This window comes from Ptiloglossa arizonensis, chromosome 4 (assembly GCF_051014685.1).
Source record: "Ptiloglossa arizonensis isolate GNS036 chromosome 4, iyPtiAriz1_principal, whole genome shotgun sequence".
Taxonomy (NCBI): domain Eukaryota; kingdom Metazoa; phylum Arthropoda; class Insecta; order Hymenoptera; family Colletidae; genus Ptiloglossa; species Ptiloglossa arizonensis.
The window spans coordinates 23,552,021-23,570,208 of NC_135051.1; the positions used below are offsets into that span (position 1 = coordinate 23,552,021).

At 41.2% G+C, this 18,188-nt stretch overlaps 2 protein-coding genes across 3 annotated transcripts in view; one reads left to right on the forward strand and one right to left on the reverse strand.

Moving 5' to 3' along the window:
- LOC143146430 (mediator of RNA polymerase II transcription subunit 20-like) overlaps positions 1-18,188 on the forward strand; it is a 182,650-nt gene that overhangs the window by 137,485 nt on the left and 26,977 nt on the right. The window lies entirely within an intron of this gene.
- LOC143146428 (facilitated trehalose transporter Tret1-2 homolog) overlaps positions 1-18,188 on the reverse strand; it is a 150,711-nt gene that overhangs the window by 128,797 nt on the left and 3,726 nt on the right. Inside the window, exon 3 of one of the 2 annotated variants that reach the window (XM_076310734.1) lies at positions 4,134-4,648. In XM_076310734.1, the coding sequence (XP_076166849.1) occupies positions 4,134-4,157 (24 nt within the window). In that variant the 5' untranslated portion in view covers positions 4,158-4,648. Of the gene's footprint in view, positions 1-4,133; positions 5,174-18,188 lie in introns of those variants that run through there. The other variant, XM_076310735.1, reaches the window with a different exon arrangement.

The window sequence follows — 18,188 nt, forward strand, 5'->3', positions numbered from 1 at the left end:
TTCTTCGCCTCGGTACTCTTGAATTTAGTTCTGTAAGCAGGGAGTGTATCATTGTCGTATCACGTGATCACTGGTGGCGTACAAAATCTTTAAATGTATCATGTGACTAATAAGATACGTGCTAGTGTCACGTGATGTGACATAACCTCTAATTTTCACACCCCTGCTCAAGCAGAATAGCAACACAACGAAACGCAGAGAACCATGAAACTCATACTATAACTCGTAAGATACATGGTAGTGTCACGTGATGTGACATAACCTCTCGTTTTTAAGTCTCCGCTTAGGCAGATTAATAACGCGATGACGCGAACCTTGAAACTTGTAACAATCATTTATAGAATACTAGTATCCTATGATATGTGTCATAACCTCTCGTTTCTAAACCTCTGTTCAGATTTTACAAAAATCAGAAAACCTTGAAACTTGTGACAATCATTTATAGAATATGTCACGTTATATGTGACATAACCTCTCGTTTTTAAATCTCTGTTTAGATTTAACAGAAATCAGAAAACCTTGAAACTTGTGACAATCATTTATAGAATACTAGTGTCACGTTATATGTGACATAACCTCTCGTTTTTAAATCTCTGTTTAGATTTAACAGAAATCAGAAAACCTTGAAACTTGTGACAATCATTTATAGAATACTAGTGTCACGTTATATGTGACATAACCTCTCGTTTTTAAATCTCTGTTTAGATTTAACAGAAATCAGTGAAACCTGTGAAATCTTTTATAAGACACCAGTGTCACACGGTATGACATAACCTCCATTTATTTTCTCTCTCCCTTTGTTCGTATTTCTGCCTGTTCGTCGAATATTCTGATCGTTATAATTGCGAGATTTCGTATCGCGTAGCACTCTTTTTATTAGCGTTCCTTCAATCCTTTTTGCTGTTGACGACTCGGAATTTAAAAACAATTGTAAACTCCCCGTCAGATTTCCGATGACGACGTCGCGCGTTCACGTGACGCGACAACAACGTGCTTCCGCCTTTACGTCTGGAAAAAGTTGACGTTTTAATTAGAACTCAGAGAACGCGAACCTTTTTCCTGTTTCTCGGTAGATCTACGTGTCGCAAACTTCGTCGAGAACTTCGTACCTCGAATGGCATTGCATACCTCCGCGTGTCCACGTGCAAAAATGCAAATATACACGTAGGTGTTGCGTGACATTGTGTAAACAGACTAATGTAAATAATAGATTTCGTTTGCAGAGTTTCGAAGAAAAATATCTTCCGCGCACGCTGGCTTTGCAAGTGCTTTGTTAAATACTGACAACGACAATAATAATAATAATAATAATAATAATAATAATAATAATACATCTTTATCGCTCGGTTGAAAACGTACAATATCGCTCAACAAAATGGAGGAACCTTAAAACGACATCGTTGTTCTTACTTTTCGTTACGTTGAAAACAATTTGATGGTAAAATTTACATATCGAAATCGAGAGACGGTTGATAAAAATTGTGAAAATTTTGGTGAAAAAAAAAAACAAAAAAAATGAAGTTTAAATCGCTAGGTTAGGTCTGGTTCAGGTGACGTCCTTAAGGATGAACCGCGCGGTCCCCTTTAACTTCTTGAACTCGGCTAGGAGGTGAGCCGTAAGAGAAAGAGGGACCCATATATCAATAATTTATTCCCCCAGAAACGGTAGTGATTTTTCCAACGCATCAGCAATACTTTTACCGCCGTGCTCGGCACATTTTTCATGTTACTCTCTCTCTCTCTCCCTCCCTCGTCCACGATCGATTTTCGATTTTAATGTTACGCAGATTAAATCGTCCGCCACGCGTCATTCCTCCGAGATTGCTGTCCTCAAAGAATATATATATACATACTGTACGTACATACATATATTTTTCGAAGCTACGAAATGTTTCATCTAAATGTTAAAGACGCGGGGAGAAAAATTTTCGAAAATAATTTTTGATCATAGCCCGTGATCGCGACGTGCAACTTTTCTATCTCGAGCGGAAATTATTCCGCAGGAGGTCGGATTTCTGCGGCAGGATAGAACAAGAAGTAATGTATGATAAAATGATGCAAACGACGAAGCACCCAGTGCAGAGGAAATCGTGACGCGTTCCGCTTTAACTCCTTTATGCCAGGATCCGAGCTGGCGACGAGATGTGTGGAAAGCAATAGAGGGTTAAGATAACTTTCAATAATTCCGGTTGGTGGAAGATTAAATTTTCGTGAGTTTGCACGCTTTTGAGTTCACCTAAATCCAATTGTCATCGTTGACCCCTTGACTTGTAACTTAATTCGAGGGTTTCCGAGGTAGGAGGCGCGAAAGAATATTTTTCTACCGGTTTGGTCGCTTTCAAGTTCGATCGAATCCAATTATGATCGTTGACCCCTTGCCTTGGGATTTAATTCGGTGTTTCCTAAAGCAGGGGTTGCGATCATTAGGGAAAGGGGACGAGAAAACATTTTTCTACCAGTTTGGTCGCTTCTAAGTTCGGTTAAATCCAATTGTGATGTTGATATCCCTTGCCTTACAATTTCATCGAACGTTCTCCAAAATAGGGGTCACAATCATTAGGAGGGAACAAAGGACATGTTTCTACCAGTTTGGTCGCTTTTAAGTTCGGTTTGATCATTAAAGGGGACGCCTTGCAATACCAAAGGGGACGTCCCTTTTGCTACGAGTTTGTATGCTTTTAAGTTTCGCCACATTGTATCAACACGAGATACTTTGCAATAAAAAGGGCTCTTCAAAAGAACATTCCTTTACGAGTTTGTTCGCTTTTAAGTTAACTAAATTCCGTAACCCTTCACTTCGCTCAATTCTATGTTTACCAAAGTAAATATCGAACATTTAGAAGAAGAAATCGTAAGATAATTTACAATGCACCAAAATTTTAGTAAAATTTCTACTATTATTAATCATTGGAATTTAACAATTTTAAAGTTAATATTTCTCCCCTGTTGTTTTAAATGCACTTCTGTTCCCTCGTCAGGCAAACGTCTCGTATGTACTTCTTGTATCTCCAGTCTGTTTCTGGTTGTGTAAAAAAAAAAAAACGAAAATGAAGGGGAGAGGGTAGTCTCACTCGATATTACGAGACACAAGGGGTTAACGACTCGCTTCCAAAGCATCATCTGCAGAATATTTCGGTCGAGCCCGGACGGTTTGTCTTTCGCTTTCGGAATGATTTCAACCCAGTAACCGACTTTCGCGCTGGCCCGGCGTTCTCGTTCGTTGCAGCTCCTTCGGGGCTCTTAAGACTGAAAAGTTCCGCCTACGGAAAAAGAGGGAAATAACAACGCTCCTATCGGTCCGTGGCTCGCTGGAAACATCTTAAGCGCGATTGCTCCGCGAAAAGAAATATTATCGGAAACGGAGTAACATTTATCGAATACCGGACCAGCGACAATCTCCAAAGACGATACCATCCCTCGTGCAAACGTGTGACCAAATTAATTAATTAATACGATCTCCGTTGAAATGAAAAATTGCTTCGCAGATCATTCGTGACCCTAAAAAATGATCGTTTCGTCGACGAACCCTTCAACAAACCTTGAACGTCGTCGAGTGTCATTTTTGGAAAAACGAACTGTTAATTTTATTTATTCAAGCGTACAATCGTTATTAACCGAGTCGATTACGTTCAAATTCTTGAACAAATTTAATCACATTTATCGTGATCGTATATATATTTTGAATATTAACACCTGGAAAAATTCATTCGAAAATCATTTAATCCAAACGAAAAGCTGTTACGTTCGAACTGGTTCTTCTGGTGAAACAAAGATTACATTGGGAAATTAATTGCAAAGGTAGCTTGGTCAGTTCTCGAAAAATAAAATTTCAAAATTTCCCTTCTCCTCGTGGAACGTGCTGAACAAATAATTCGAAAAAAAAGGTTGGATAATTGTAAAGAGAAAGGTCAAGAACACCAAAAATTAAATTTCCCTTCTGAGGGCAAAGCTTCCCTCGAACATCCCAAAGGATGTTCTTTCCTGCGATGTGCCACAAGAAAAAAAAAAAAAGAAAAAAGGAAAAGGGGAGATGCTCTAATCGGAAAAAGTTGAATGCTAAAATCAAAACCAGCCTGTGATCTCCACCCCCGGAACTTCCAGGGGCTCTGAAAGGCAGCATGTCTGATACTCACGTAATATCTGTGATTCAGTGACATCTCTTCGTTTCTCTGGATTCAGCCACGCCACCCTTTTCTCGGCCGGAAAGTGTCGCAGAAGTGCGCGGTGATCTTCTCAGAGGCACTCGAACATTTTTTTTTCTCCCCCTTGTCGCCCCTCACCACCCCTCCTCGTTTGCGTTTTTTTTTTTTTTTTTTTTTCGAAACGCGAGAACTCGAAGAAACACCGACGAGAACGTACGTTTTCTTCTCGCGTTGCTCTCTTCCCTTCTGTTTCTTTTCTTTTTTTTCTTTCTTTCTTTTTCTCTCTCGAGTCTTCCTTCACTCGCAGCTAATCGATTTGCGTCAGTCTTACGTGATTATTGTCGAGGTTCCAGTCAATCTCTGGGTCTCCTCATTATTGTCGTTTTCTTTTTTTTTCCTGGGCGCGTTTGTGTCGCGCGCGCATCTGGGTCACCGGCTGCGGCTCGTTTCCGTCACCGCGTTGCTCACCTCAGATTTCGTTCTTCGTAACCCGGAGAGAGATCCTCCTGCGAAAAGCGTCCCCGATTGACAAAGCTTGCGCGAGCCGTATCGTGGAATCGCGAACCGATTGGCTTTTATCGACGAGGGACCGATCGACGCTCGTTAACGCTACAACCATCGACGGTGAACGTATTCTCGCACCAGATCACGTGTACAGGGTGATTTTTAAATATCCATATTTCAGATGGTGAATCTACGGGCTAAAACGAGTCAAAAGTGTCCTATGAACTTATGTCCCATGTACCTTGGTTTTCGAGTTGTTGAGGATTGAAGAAAATGTTCAGTGCCTAAAGTAAAAAAATTGTATATACTAGGTGATCCAGAAACGCGGTCCATACTTCAGGAGATGAATCTACACGATAAAACGAATCACAAGTGTCCTATAAATGTATTTTCTATATACTGTAGTTTCCGAGTTACAAAGTTCTACGTATCGTGTACAGGTGGGAACTGGAAAGATGACTCTTAAAAGGAATGTGGTACTATGTTACAAGGGAATTAATTTCTACTCATTGTTAATCACAGGCCTTCGAAGACTGATTAAAACGTTTGACTCGATAGGATTCTCAATTTTTTCCAGAGGTCATTTTCCCAACTGCGCACAGTACATTGTTGGCATTTAATTCTTTAATCATCAAAAATTCGAAAAATAAAATATATAGTCGTCTTTTTTACTCGTCTTAATGCGACATATGAACATTTCTGATTTGCCCTGTACATATCCTTGAAATTAAAAAGTGAGAGAGGCAAATTAATTTACAAATATAATAACACCTTTATTTCCATAATTGTCACCGTATACTTCAGCGAAAGCATCGTTAATAATCGAGTGATTTTAAAGAGAAGTTCGAAACAGGTCAAATTGATCGCTTTGGTAGTTTTAGTTTTAATACCGATAACGCGTCTATTTCCCAATTCGTTGTGTTCGAATCGGCGCGTCAAAATAAGTCACCGTCGTTATTTGTAAAATATTGACATTTATCGTAATATCGATGCAATTCGAGCGTGGAGTGTCGGCCCTCGACAAGACAACAACGTAACGAGTATCCGAGTGGGTCATTCAAAGTTTTCGAAAACCAATTAATTCTTCCCCTCGAATAAAGTGTATATTGTTAGTTCGTTAAAAAGAAAAATCCACTGTGAGTGTAATTATTTTCTCGAATAATCGGTATAAAGTTAGAGAAAAAATATTTAACAGATAAACGAATCGCATTGCTTCGTTCATTTCCAACGAATGGGGTATCAAGGCCCTCCCTATTATCTACGAAAGAATTAAAAAGTATTCAGGGCCCTCTACGAAAGAATGAAAAATATTCAGGGCCCTCTACAAAAGAATAAAAAATATATAAGGCCCTCTAGGAAAGAATAAAAAATGTTTAGGGTGTCTGCGAAAGAATAAAAAAAATTTAGGGCCTTGCATAGAAAAAAAAAATATTTAAGGCCCTTTTTGAAACAATAAAAAATATGTAGGGTCCCTACAAAAGAATAAAAAATATTTAGGGCCCCCTACGAAAGAATAAAAGATATTTAAGGCCCTCGAGCAAAGAGTAAAAAATATTTAGGGTCCCTGCGAAAGAATAAAAAATATTTAAGGCCCTGTACAAAAAAAAAAGTATTTAGGGCCTTTTTAAAGAATTAAAAATATTTAAGGAAAGAATAAAAAATATTTAGGGCCCTGTACAAAAAAAATAGTATTTAGGACCTTTTTAAAGAATTAAAAATATTTAAGGCCCCCTACGAAAGAAAAAAAAATACTTTTGTAAATATTAACCCACCGTGAAGTGTACTTTAAAACGAAAAGAGTATTCCCCTCCATACTATGGAAAGTTCAGCCCCCTGTTTGAAGTTACTCCGTGACTGAAATCCCCCGAAGACATTTCTTATGATTCTTTGACACGATAATGTCAATCCCGAACGTGGATGTCTCTATGATACCGAAACCTGTCTCGGTCCTGTCACTATTCCTGGAACGCGCGACAGAATAAACGATTTTAAAGCCCCGAGAAACGTGATACACGCGCGGTATGCATATTCACCCGGTATTTCCAAATGGGGAAATCGCGGGCCAAGTGAATAAGCCGTTTGTCTCGAAAGAGGATCCCAGCGACGCATCTTAAGGAGCCGCGTGAAATACGGAGCCGAGCGCGTAACCTCGCGGATGCTTCTTCCGCGAATATTTAATTTACGAAAGCGTCGGTGGTACAGGTACCACCGCTACGGACGTGTAATCGGTTATTGAGCGCGGACGATTGCGCGCAAACAGAGGCAATAGTCGTTAAGAGGGTCTCGAAGTTAGCATATGAAAGGACCAGCGTAGCTTCTACGTGTACCGGGCCTCGAAAGTGTTACGAGCGTTCCAGCGAGCGCGTTCGCGCGCCAAGTACGCGGATCCTCTCTTAAATAGAATTCTGGGAAAAAATACCTTTTTTCCACGGTGGAGAAACGAACGTTGAAATTGTACGGATAACCTCGCTTCTCGAGAAAGAATTTCACTTCGGATGGGATACCCCGATGACACGGAAATCGTCTCGCCAGTTTCTACTTCGCGCGACACCAACAAAGGGAGCACACAAACTGTCCACCTTCGATTTGAACGTGCTTTTGCAGGGTGATAGAGGATGGTCCTCTATCGTTGTGTGTAAAATATTAAGTGTAGATACTCGATAATTGCTGAGATATAAATAATAATAGAGAGTTGTCTTTGTTACTTGAGTCGTGAGCAAGCGAAGCAAGTCTTGATCTGCGACACAAATAAAGGGAGGACACGAACTGTCCCCCTCCGATTTGAACGTACTTTTGCAGGATAATAGAGGATAGTTCTCTATCGTTATATGTAAAATATTAAGTGTAGATACTCGATAATTGCTGAGATATAAATAATAATAGAGAGTTGCCTTTGTTACTTGAGTCGTGAGCAAGGGAAGCAAGTCTTGATCTGCGACACAAATAAAGGGAGGGCACGAACTGTCCCCCTCCGATTTGAACGTACTTTTGCAGGATAATAGAGAATAGTTCTCTATCGTTATATGTAAAATATTAAGTGTAGATACTCGATAATTGCTGAGATATAAATAATAATAGTCTCTTGCCTTTGTTACTTGAGTCGTGAGCAAGCGAAGCAAGTCTTGATCTGCGACACAAATAAAGGGAGGACACGAACTGTCCCCCTCCAATTTGAACGTACTTTTGCAGAATGATAGAGGATAGTCCTCTGTCGTTATGTGTAAAATATTAAGTGTAGATACTCGATAATTGCTAAGATATAAACAAAACAAAAGACTTACATCACAAATGTTACGAAAGCTCTTGCAAGCAAGGGGAATATCTTTGGTTTCTTATTCAGTATTTACTTAAGAATATTTTTCCTATTTGTAACATGGGTATACATGGATTTTTCGCCTTGGTATGACAAAAGGTACCTTAAACCTCGATTACTTATATCTCTAAAATTATCGCGTATCTGGATTTAATGTCCCACGCGTCCCACCATAGAGACCTATGCTCAGCCATTCTGCGAAAGCACATTAAAATCGTAGGGGGACAGGCTGGGTCCATCCCTTGTAAGTCGTAAAACCCGGTTAACTTAAATTTTTTCCTATCGTTTAATCCCTTCGATGCCTCGGGAGCCGGTAAGAGCTCCGTCGCATCGGTGCAGTTCCTGCAGTGAACGCCTACGTGCCTACGATAGCCACGTGCAAAACAAGAATCTGTTTGGTCGTTTTACTTCGGAAGAAGCGCCTTAATTTTCTCTTGTACTTCCCTCGACGCGATAGTAACTCGAGAACGAAGGATCGTCTACGTTTGGAAAAATGTACGCAAGTACTCGTAGTGTGCACAAACACGTGTACGAAGTTTGAATTTTATAGGTTAAATACTTTTTATTTAATTAATTCCCAAAGTAAATCTAAATTTTCGCCCTTCGTATCAGACTACCCTCTCTGATTTTAATGTGTTCCTCGGGTCTTTTTTGACCCGTCAGGTCCTCCCAATGTACGATTTTTCTATAATCAAAGTTACTGTAGTATATAGTTACTAAATGCTCCTATATTTTCTCAGTCCCCTCAATTTGTCACGAAGTTAAAAATACAAGTTTCATGTATGCGGAGTATTTTTTACCCAAAGACTTTCAGTGTGCACTCGAACGAAAGTGCCCTTCAAGGTTAAAGAAGTACCACCTCTGCGACCTCTGGTGGCCAAATCGGTTCGAACGATTTCCAGCTTGGACTTCCCGCGGTTTGGAGCGGAAATCGCGGCCCTGAGACGCGGCTCTTCGCGTGCTTATCGTTACAGCGAAGAGTAACAACCGGCCCGCGACCAGTGCGCGAATAAATAGTCTGCACGCGAAACGTCACTTTTATGGCCCGGAGCTTTTAGTCCCGCCTGTAAAAACGTCGCAGTCCATTAGTGCCCGCGACGACGCGAACGTCACCGCAGCTGACTGCGCGTGCAAAAATCCGCAGGCCGCTTAATAACGTTTTCTCTGGCCTGAACGTTTCGACGAAACGTCCGCGACCACGTACCGGGTGTGTCGAAAATTCGGGAGCGCTGACCGAGGAACGCGACAAAGGAGGACCCAGTGTAAGCATTCCCAAACGCAGAGAGCTTCTCGAACTGCGAACTTGAAAATATTATTTTTAAATATCGGTAGATAAAAATATACAGTGCAATCACGATAATAAGTTTTCGAAGAATCACGATAGCAGTTTGCAAAATTGTCGTTACGATGGTTCAATTCTTAGCGTTCCCCGAATACAGAATTTAGATCTACTTTGAAGCAGTTAAAGATGGACCGGACGTAAACAACGGATGATTCCTTGAGTAGAGACTCATTGGTCCACCGTGTACTCGCGTCGCGTCAGTGATTGCCAGATGCACAGTAGGTCAGAAAACGAAAAAATAATTCCAGAGGCTCCGGTATGTACTGTTGGCGCCTGAGAAGAATGCCGCTGGGCTCGGTAAATTCTATCCGCGTGAGCTGGAAGTGGCCAGCTCCGACACCGACGAAAACTCCGCCCAAGGAGTCCCTCTCCCCAACCTGGTGACTCTCTACTTCCACGAAAACAATTACCAGACCTCGTCAGCATTCTTCTCGAACGCGTACTATATATGCAACACACGTACACACATAGCTGCGACAGAACAAAATACATCCCCCGTTATTCATCATCGACGTGACTTTCTTCACCCACGCGAAAACAATCACCGTATTAAAAGTTATTAACCTCGTCTGCATTCTTCTCGGACGCGTACTGTACAAAATAAAATATATCCCCCCGGTCCCATTTATCATCGACTTTTCGAACGAGAGCACTCGTTCCTCATCGGGCGCGTTAAAAACTCGCGCGAAAGAGAAACACACTCCACCCTTCGACCACCCCGCGATAAACCATCCAGGGTAGCAGGTATTTTACGATGTTAACAAGCCGGTGAGCATTGCGCGCTGTCAGCCGCGAAGCTTCTAATGCGCGGGCGATGTAAACGTTTACTTAAAAGAGATCAAAGCGACGAAGAAACATTGTAAGGAAGAATCCGCGTAGGGACCTACACGTAGGTTGGGCGGGGGGAGGGGGCTCTCTCTTTCCTTCTCTCTCACTCTCTCTCTCCCGCGTTATCCATTCGTCATCGAGAAAGAATGTAAAGAGGGTCGGGAGCGTTTTCGCGTCGCCTATTTTCGCGCGCGATGCGATCGTCTCGCGCGACGACGAAGGTCACGTGATGTATGCCGCGTATCGGAACGCGAGGGGCTGCGTTCACGCCGCCGGCGCCCCTCCCCCACCGCGCTGCCCACCCACTCCGTACCCCCACCGCCCCGCCCGGCGACGACTCGTGGGGGAAACTCGGCGGAAAGTTGGGCGAAAGCAAAACGGGACCGGGAGGGCTCTGCAGATAGCGAGCGGCACACACGCCGGTGCTCCTATTGTTCTTCGTTCCTGAGAGGCCGAAGTGCTGCCAATATCGGAACGAGGAGGCGATATCGGGTCACAAGGTCCGGCACTGTTTCTGGCAGCCGGTGATAACTCAACCGACGCATCGATTCGATTGAATTTAACGTAATTACCGGTGGATTAGGCAGTCGTTTCGGGGCGCCACGGAGGGGGGAGAGGAGTGGGCTTCGCTACGTGTCGGCCAGCTACCGAGATCCGCCACCGTAACGCCCAATGTCCACCGGAGAGAGTTTCGCTCTCGGGTGCAAGACTGCGGCAACCAGGGTAAAGGTGCCCACACATGGTCAATATTATCGTGCGTTGTCTCGTCAATGGTATTTACGACGACGTATTGAAACGATTAAAAAATGTTTTCCGTTTGTTAATGTTCTGTTTCTTTTTTTTAATAGAAATCGTGATTACACGATTCGCAAAGGGGACGATTACTCGTGGAAATACAAGACGAAAGTAGGGAAGTGTTTTTTTTTTTTTTTTAAATTTTGTCGATACAACCGAATAGAAAAAAATGGCTTTGAAAAATTTCAAAGTGTTTTATTCGGTGCATCCTGTGAAAAGATCTTACGGTGAAAAAATTATTTATGCCGTTCAATGTTCCTCTCTGTGGTAAATAATTTTTTTAAGAATATACTTTCGATACCTTCGGTTCATCGTGAGATGTTTCACCGTATCGAGACAAGAAAAACACTAATGTATGCGTATATTGAAAAATTGATGATATTGTCTCTGAGCTGTCGAACTGTCATTAGTTTTTTAATGTTATTGACATCTTCCCTGTATCCGTGTGAAGAAACCTTTACTCTCGATGCCTATCTCCACTAAAGTGTCTTACTCTCGAGAGTAAAGCTGTCCGGTAGACACCGGGCATAAATTTAACGAGCGAAAAGGATTTCCCGTACCATTTTGCAACCGTCTTGGTTCGTTACCGTATTCGCTACGGCCTAAGATTCTACTGGACGTTCGACTCGAGACGAATCAAAATCGAGACGCTAGAAAAGAGTGTGTAACCTTTAGCGTGGGCGGTGTGGAATTGACCATAATGTGCGAGTCTAAAGCCACGTTCTCACTTAGGTAACACGGAACGTACAACGTTTTAAAATCGAGCTGAAACTGTTTAACCAATTTAATACCTCAGTAGTTCAATAATCGAATAACTTAACATTTGACCAGCTCAATGATTAAACAATTTAATATTTAATAAACTTCGAGTATTATTATTTAAATAAGAAACTTCCTCCACGTAATATTTATTCAAATGTCCAATACTAAAAGACAAGATAAAAAGACAATACAAATGGAATAATATGTTTTTTCATATTCGTAAATTACTATAAATTGCAATACACTTGTATTTATACAATTATAAATATTTGAGTAAAGAAAAGTAAAAAAAAATATAACAAGTGCGTCTCTGATTGACAAATAGTCGCATTGGCGAGGTACGTCGATTGTTTATCGTATTTTTGTTTTTCTATACGTGCGAACGTGGCTTAAGGATTCGTTCCAGGGCGAAACCAACATCAGAGCAGCGAAACGAAATGCGCTCGTAAGTAGATATCCGCAGTAATCGGCCTTAGGGAGAAAGCGCCGATTCGAATTATTTATAGAACGGTGATTTAATTTTCCAATAGCCGAATACTTTTTTTTCCAGTCGAAGTATCAGAATTTTAAGAAACCATCGAGCGGATTTAATTCGAACCGACGCATCCACGGCGATATTTATTTTCCCCCGAGGTGGACCGAGAAATTTGCATAATGAAAGATTGAACGGCATCGCGGATAACACGGTTGTCTTCGTAACTGCAATTGCATCGATCAGCCATCAATTACACGGGGCACGTGACCCTGTCAGAAACAACGCGTGTTTTCTGCAACGTCGACGTGGAAATTCTCTCGGCGGTTCGCTGTTAATTTATAAAAAAAAAAAAAATTCTACAAAAATTCCCGGCACGTCGACTCGAAGCGTCTCTCTGCCCTGATTTTTTTTCATAACAAAATTTCGCCGATAAACAATCGAGCAAAAATTCGAAACTCTCGAAAATTCATTAAATACGTCCAGCCAAAGATTTCACGTTTTTGCTACAATTTGTTTATTAAAATTCCACGATCGCGCGTTCTACGTATTATTATTATTATTTTCTTTCTCCAATTTTTCACTCGTCATCGACACGTCTATAAAATAATTCCTTCCGAGAGGTTAGGTCTAGATTATGTACTACAATTTATTTATAAAATTTCCATGATCACGTGTCCTATATATTGATATCATTTCCATTTTCAATTTTTCAACCAGTCATCGTCACGTCTGTAGAATAATTCCTTCCGAAAGGTTAGGTCTAGGTTAGGAGAGGTTAGGTCTAGGTTAAGTACTACAATTTATCAACAACTTTTCCACGATCGCGTATCCTACATATTGATATCATTTCCATCTTCAATTTTGCACTAATCATCGTCACGTCTGTAGAATAATTCCTTCCGAGAGGTTAGGTCTAGGTTAGGAGAGGTTAGGTCTAGGTTAAGTACTACAATTTATTTACAAATTTTTCACGATCGCGTATCCTACATATTGATATCATTTCCATCTTCAATTTTGCACTAATCATCGTCACGTCTGTAGAATACTTCCTTGCGAGAGGTTAGGTCTAGGTTAGGAGAGGTTACGTCTATGTTAGAAGAGGTTAGGTCTAGATTAAGTACTACAATTTATTTACAAATTTTTCACGATCGCGTATCCTACATATTGATATCATTTCCATCTTCAATTTTGCACTAATCATCGTCACGTCTGTAGAATAATTCCTTCCGAGAGGTTAGGTCTAGGTTACAAGGTACAACAATTTATTCATACGATCTCGTATGATGTTTCTTTTTCAGTTTTGTACGCACCATCGACTCTCAGTCGTCCAGTTACCGAAACAGATTGCGCGACACGTCGGTCGAGTAATTCCTTCCGATGGGTAATTAGGAGAGGAAAGAGAGGCGAGTTGTACGTAAAAAGGGGCGAACATAATTTGTCCCGGCTCGTTTGTGGGATTTGTGGCACGGCCGCGGCGGGACGCAAATAAAAAGAGGAGATCCCCCTCCGTCTTTATGCTGGCTGGCAGCCTCCACAAAGTGTCCCTGTCACTCGTACAGGAATAAGTTATGAAACGCCCGGCCGGATAAAAAGTTTTGATCCCTCTTTCCCGCAACGAGAACCTTAAGCCGCACCCACGTCGCTCTCGCCCTCGGGGATCAAGGACCCACCGCGATCGGACAGACTCGAGGCGAGCTTCTCACCTGAATCGAATAACATCGGCTATCGAATTTGCATCGAGGACGATGCGCTTGAAATAACTCGAGTTGGTAGCGAATAAATGAAAGCTGACGACGACAAGGGGGAACCCCCGTTTAACGCGATCACCGCCGTCTACTATTCCTCCAATCTTGGATGACGGAACACGTACTTATAACGGGGTTCCACCGAATCGAGTTAACAGTGTTTGTAAGAAGCCACCGTTCAATGTTTATTCGGTTCGGAAGTTTATTCGAAGCCGTCTTTTTTAGAAAATTACTGGATTTTAATTATGCTACTATACTGGAATTATAATATTACTATATTGTTGCGCTGTTAAAGTAGCAGAGAATATGATTGTATTATCACGATACTCTATCGTGACTATCTTGCTATCATACTGTCGAAATATGTTACCGTATGCTGGGAAATTATATTACGTTGCGATGCTATGGTCTTTCTATAACGCGATATCATAGTATTATATTATGATACTATCATAATATCGTGATATAATATCATAGTATTGTATTACGATTCTATCGTACTACCACTGTACAACCATGGTATTTTTGCATTATGTTACGATTCTATCGTACCATCACAACGCTATTGTGACACCACGGTATTATATTATTATTATTCTATCATACTACCATACGATCATATCTTTTTACTTTACGATACTATCCTAGTATTGCACTACTATATTAATATTTTGCGATATTATCGTTCTACTATACGATCGTGCCACGGTATCATATTATAATACTGTCGTATTATAACGATGCAATATCCTACTACACTATACTACCATAACACGATACCACAATATCGTACTATATACTACGACACTATACTATCAAAACACGATGCTACAATATCGTGCTATCTTACCACACTATCTATCATAACACGATACCACAATATCGTACTATCCTACCACACTATACTATCATAGCACGATACCACAATATCGTACTATCCTACCACTCTACACTCTCATAACACGATACCACAATATCGTACTATCCTACCACTATACACTATCATAAGACGATAACACAATATCGTATTATCCTACCACACTATTCTACCATAACACGATATCACAATATCGTACTATTCTACCACACTATACTATCATAGCACAATACCACAATATCGTGCTATTTTACCACACTATTCTACCATAACACGATACCACAATATCGTACTATTCTACCACACTACACTCTCATAACACGATACCACAATATCGTACTATTCTACCACACTATACTATCATAGCACGATACCACAATATCGTACTATCCTACCACACTACACTATCATATCATGATACCACAATATCGTACTATCCTACCACTATACACTATCATATCACGATACCACAATATCGTACTATCCTATTACACTATACTATCATATCATGATACCACAATATCGTACTATCCTACTATTCTCTACTATCACATCACGATACCACGATATCGTACTATCATGCTACTATCCGATCACGCTATCCAACCATCGCATTACGATACAATCGAATCACATTATCGCGCAGCTCCACCTTACCATACCACTTTTCTAGCCCGCCACACCGACGTACCGTCATACCTATCGCGTTCTCAGACCCGAACCTAATTGCACGCTAGCGAAACGCCAGCACACTTTGCCAAAACGACGCGGCTTAAGTACATTTGGAAGCTCCAGTCGGCATAAACTGGACCGTGAAAGCCTCAAGGAACACTTTTAGTGTAATTTCGCTCCGTGCTCTGCCAAATGCACGACAATTGCGCGTGCGGAGGATCCAACGGAATGGAGGCTAAGTAGCCCTGGCCTAGTAAAACTTAGCGACGAATGCAGCACGTCCGCGTTTAAATAACGAAGAAACGAACGAAATCGATCGATCTCGATCGAAACACGAACGCAGATGTTTCGCGGGGAATTGGTGTCTTCGACTCGTTTGGAATCCGACCGGACAACGTGAAATTTGTAATTAAAGGCTATTCACCGGTGCAAAAGCGAACCGCTTCGACGTTCAGGAAACGGCTTAATGAACCTATAACGCAACGGTTTATTCGTCGTCGTCGTTGTCGTTGACGTCGTCGACGTCGTTGTCGTTGTCGTTCGTTCGCGGGGAAAAATCTGCCACGCGCGTCTCAAATTGCTTCCTGATCGGAGCTAATTGACCACGGCGCACCTTCCTCCCCCCACTCCACCGTTCGTAGTATTTTTTTTTCTTCTTTTCTTTTTCTTTCCACGGTCGACTAAATAACGCAAACCGCGATTACGTTGTACGATATTTCACGCGCATCGGCTTCCGCGTTGCTTATTGAACGTTCGCTCGACCCCGCTGCTGCTTTTTTTTCTTTTCTTTTTTCCTTTTTTTTTTTACGCGCGCGTCTCGTTTCATCTGTGAATAATCGTTCGGAAGATCGTCGAAGGAATCGATCACCGAACTCACGCGAGAGAGACGGTTTTCCGTGATTCGAGACGCGAATTTGATTTTCATCGTTCACTTTCGCGCGAGAATCGTCCCTTTTTTTTAACGTTGGTGTTGTGGTGTGAGATTATATTGTTCGGTGAAGTATCAAATGTTTCGCGAAGTGTCTCAAATGGAGCTCTCTTTGTTTACGATTCGTGTAATCGTCGAATAGAATTAAACTATTCCGTAAGATATATAGTATTTTGAAGATTTCGTAAAAGTATATATAAAGTATTTTGAATATCTCTTAAAAGTATATATAAAGTATTTTGAATATCTCTTAAAAGTATATATAAAGTATTTTGAATATCTCTTAAAAATATATATAAAGTATTTTGAAGATTTCGTAAAAGTATATCCAAAGTATTTTAAAGATTTCGTAAAAGTGAATATAAAGTATAGTATTTGAACTATTTCGTGAAATAAACTACCAAATATATTAAATATTTCATCGAATAAAATATCAAATATCTCATCGAAAAAAATATCGAATATTTCATCGAATAGAGTATGGAATATTTTAAAGATTTGATAAAATATTTATTTATCGCAAAGAATACAATTTTTATATTTTTTATAATTGTCGAACACCTTGTGCGTAGCGTGGAGTAAAGAAAATCGTATCGGACCGAGGAAGAGTCATCGGAGAAATTTTCTGACCGAGACACGATGATCTTGACCCGCCCCAAGTCGACACGTAACGATACGCCTTCAGTTTCGACCCCGGTGGAAACGGGACTTCTTATCGTCCGAACATTTTTCCCTGTCAGTGCAAAGCCACAGTGTTTTTGCGCCGACAACAGGGCCGGGGGAGAGAGGTAGGGAATCGACAAGGCGGCTGGGAATCGAGAATTTATTTCCCCGCGCACGAACGCGCCCGATTCGTCTCATTCGACTCGCGCGGATCGACGTGCACGGACTGCGATTTACGCACGCGCGCAAATTATCCCGCGTTATTGTCCCTACGTTCGCGTCCACTTACGCGAGCCCGCGCGTGACTCTTTCAAAGGGAGCAGGCCTGAAAGGACACGCGTCGCGCGCCAATTTTCCCATCTACCGGGTGCGACGCGTTCGAATCTCTGTATAATAATAATGGTAATAATATTTCGTTGCGTTCATAACGTAAATAAAAGGGAAATAACAACCGTGATAGATTTGTATTCGAAAGTGAGGTGGTTCCATGTCGAGTTTCTTGCACTGGAGAGACTCCACGATTTCGATTTGTATTTACACTTGGAATCGTCTACGTTAGACATAACCTCAAAATTTAATATCGAATTAAGATCCACGCTCGATGACATTTTAAGAAAGTTCGCTCGAAGAAAGTTTACTGTACAATTTGTAATTATTCTTACACGGGAAACCACCTAACCTCAAAAATATTAGATGCTGAACGAAAATATATACTTCCATACTCGACAAAATTTCAAAGTCGTGAAGAAAACGAAGCCTGGTATAAAAGAAAGTTCACTTCACAACTTCAACTTATTTCTGCACAGAGTATCGAGACAAGTGCACGTTAAGAGTACCAGTAACTAATCAAATTTCAAAACCACTTCTCTCGACAACGAATCCACGTACAGAATACTCTACTCCTTTGACTTAATTTTACATAAAGAATCACCTAACCTAAACGTACAAAGAATCGAGGCAAGTGCACGTTAAGAGCACCAGTATCTAACAAAACCTCAAAACCACTTCTCTCGACAACGAATCCAGGCACAGAAAAACTGTACCCCACCTCCCAATTTCGACTTGTTTCCGTTGAAAAAAAAATCGCTGCGTCTTCCCCCTCCGTGCAAACCTCCCCCCCCCCCCCCTGAGAAATCAAACCC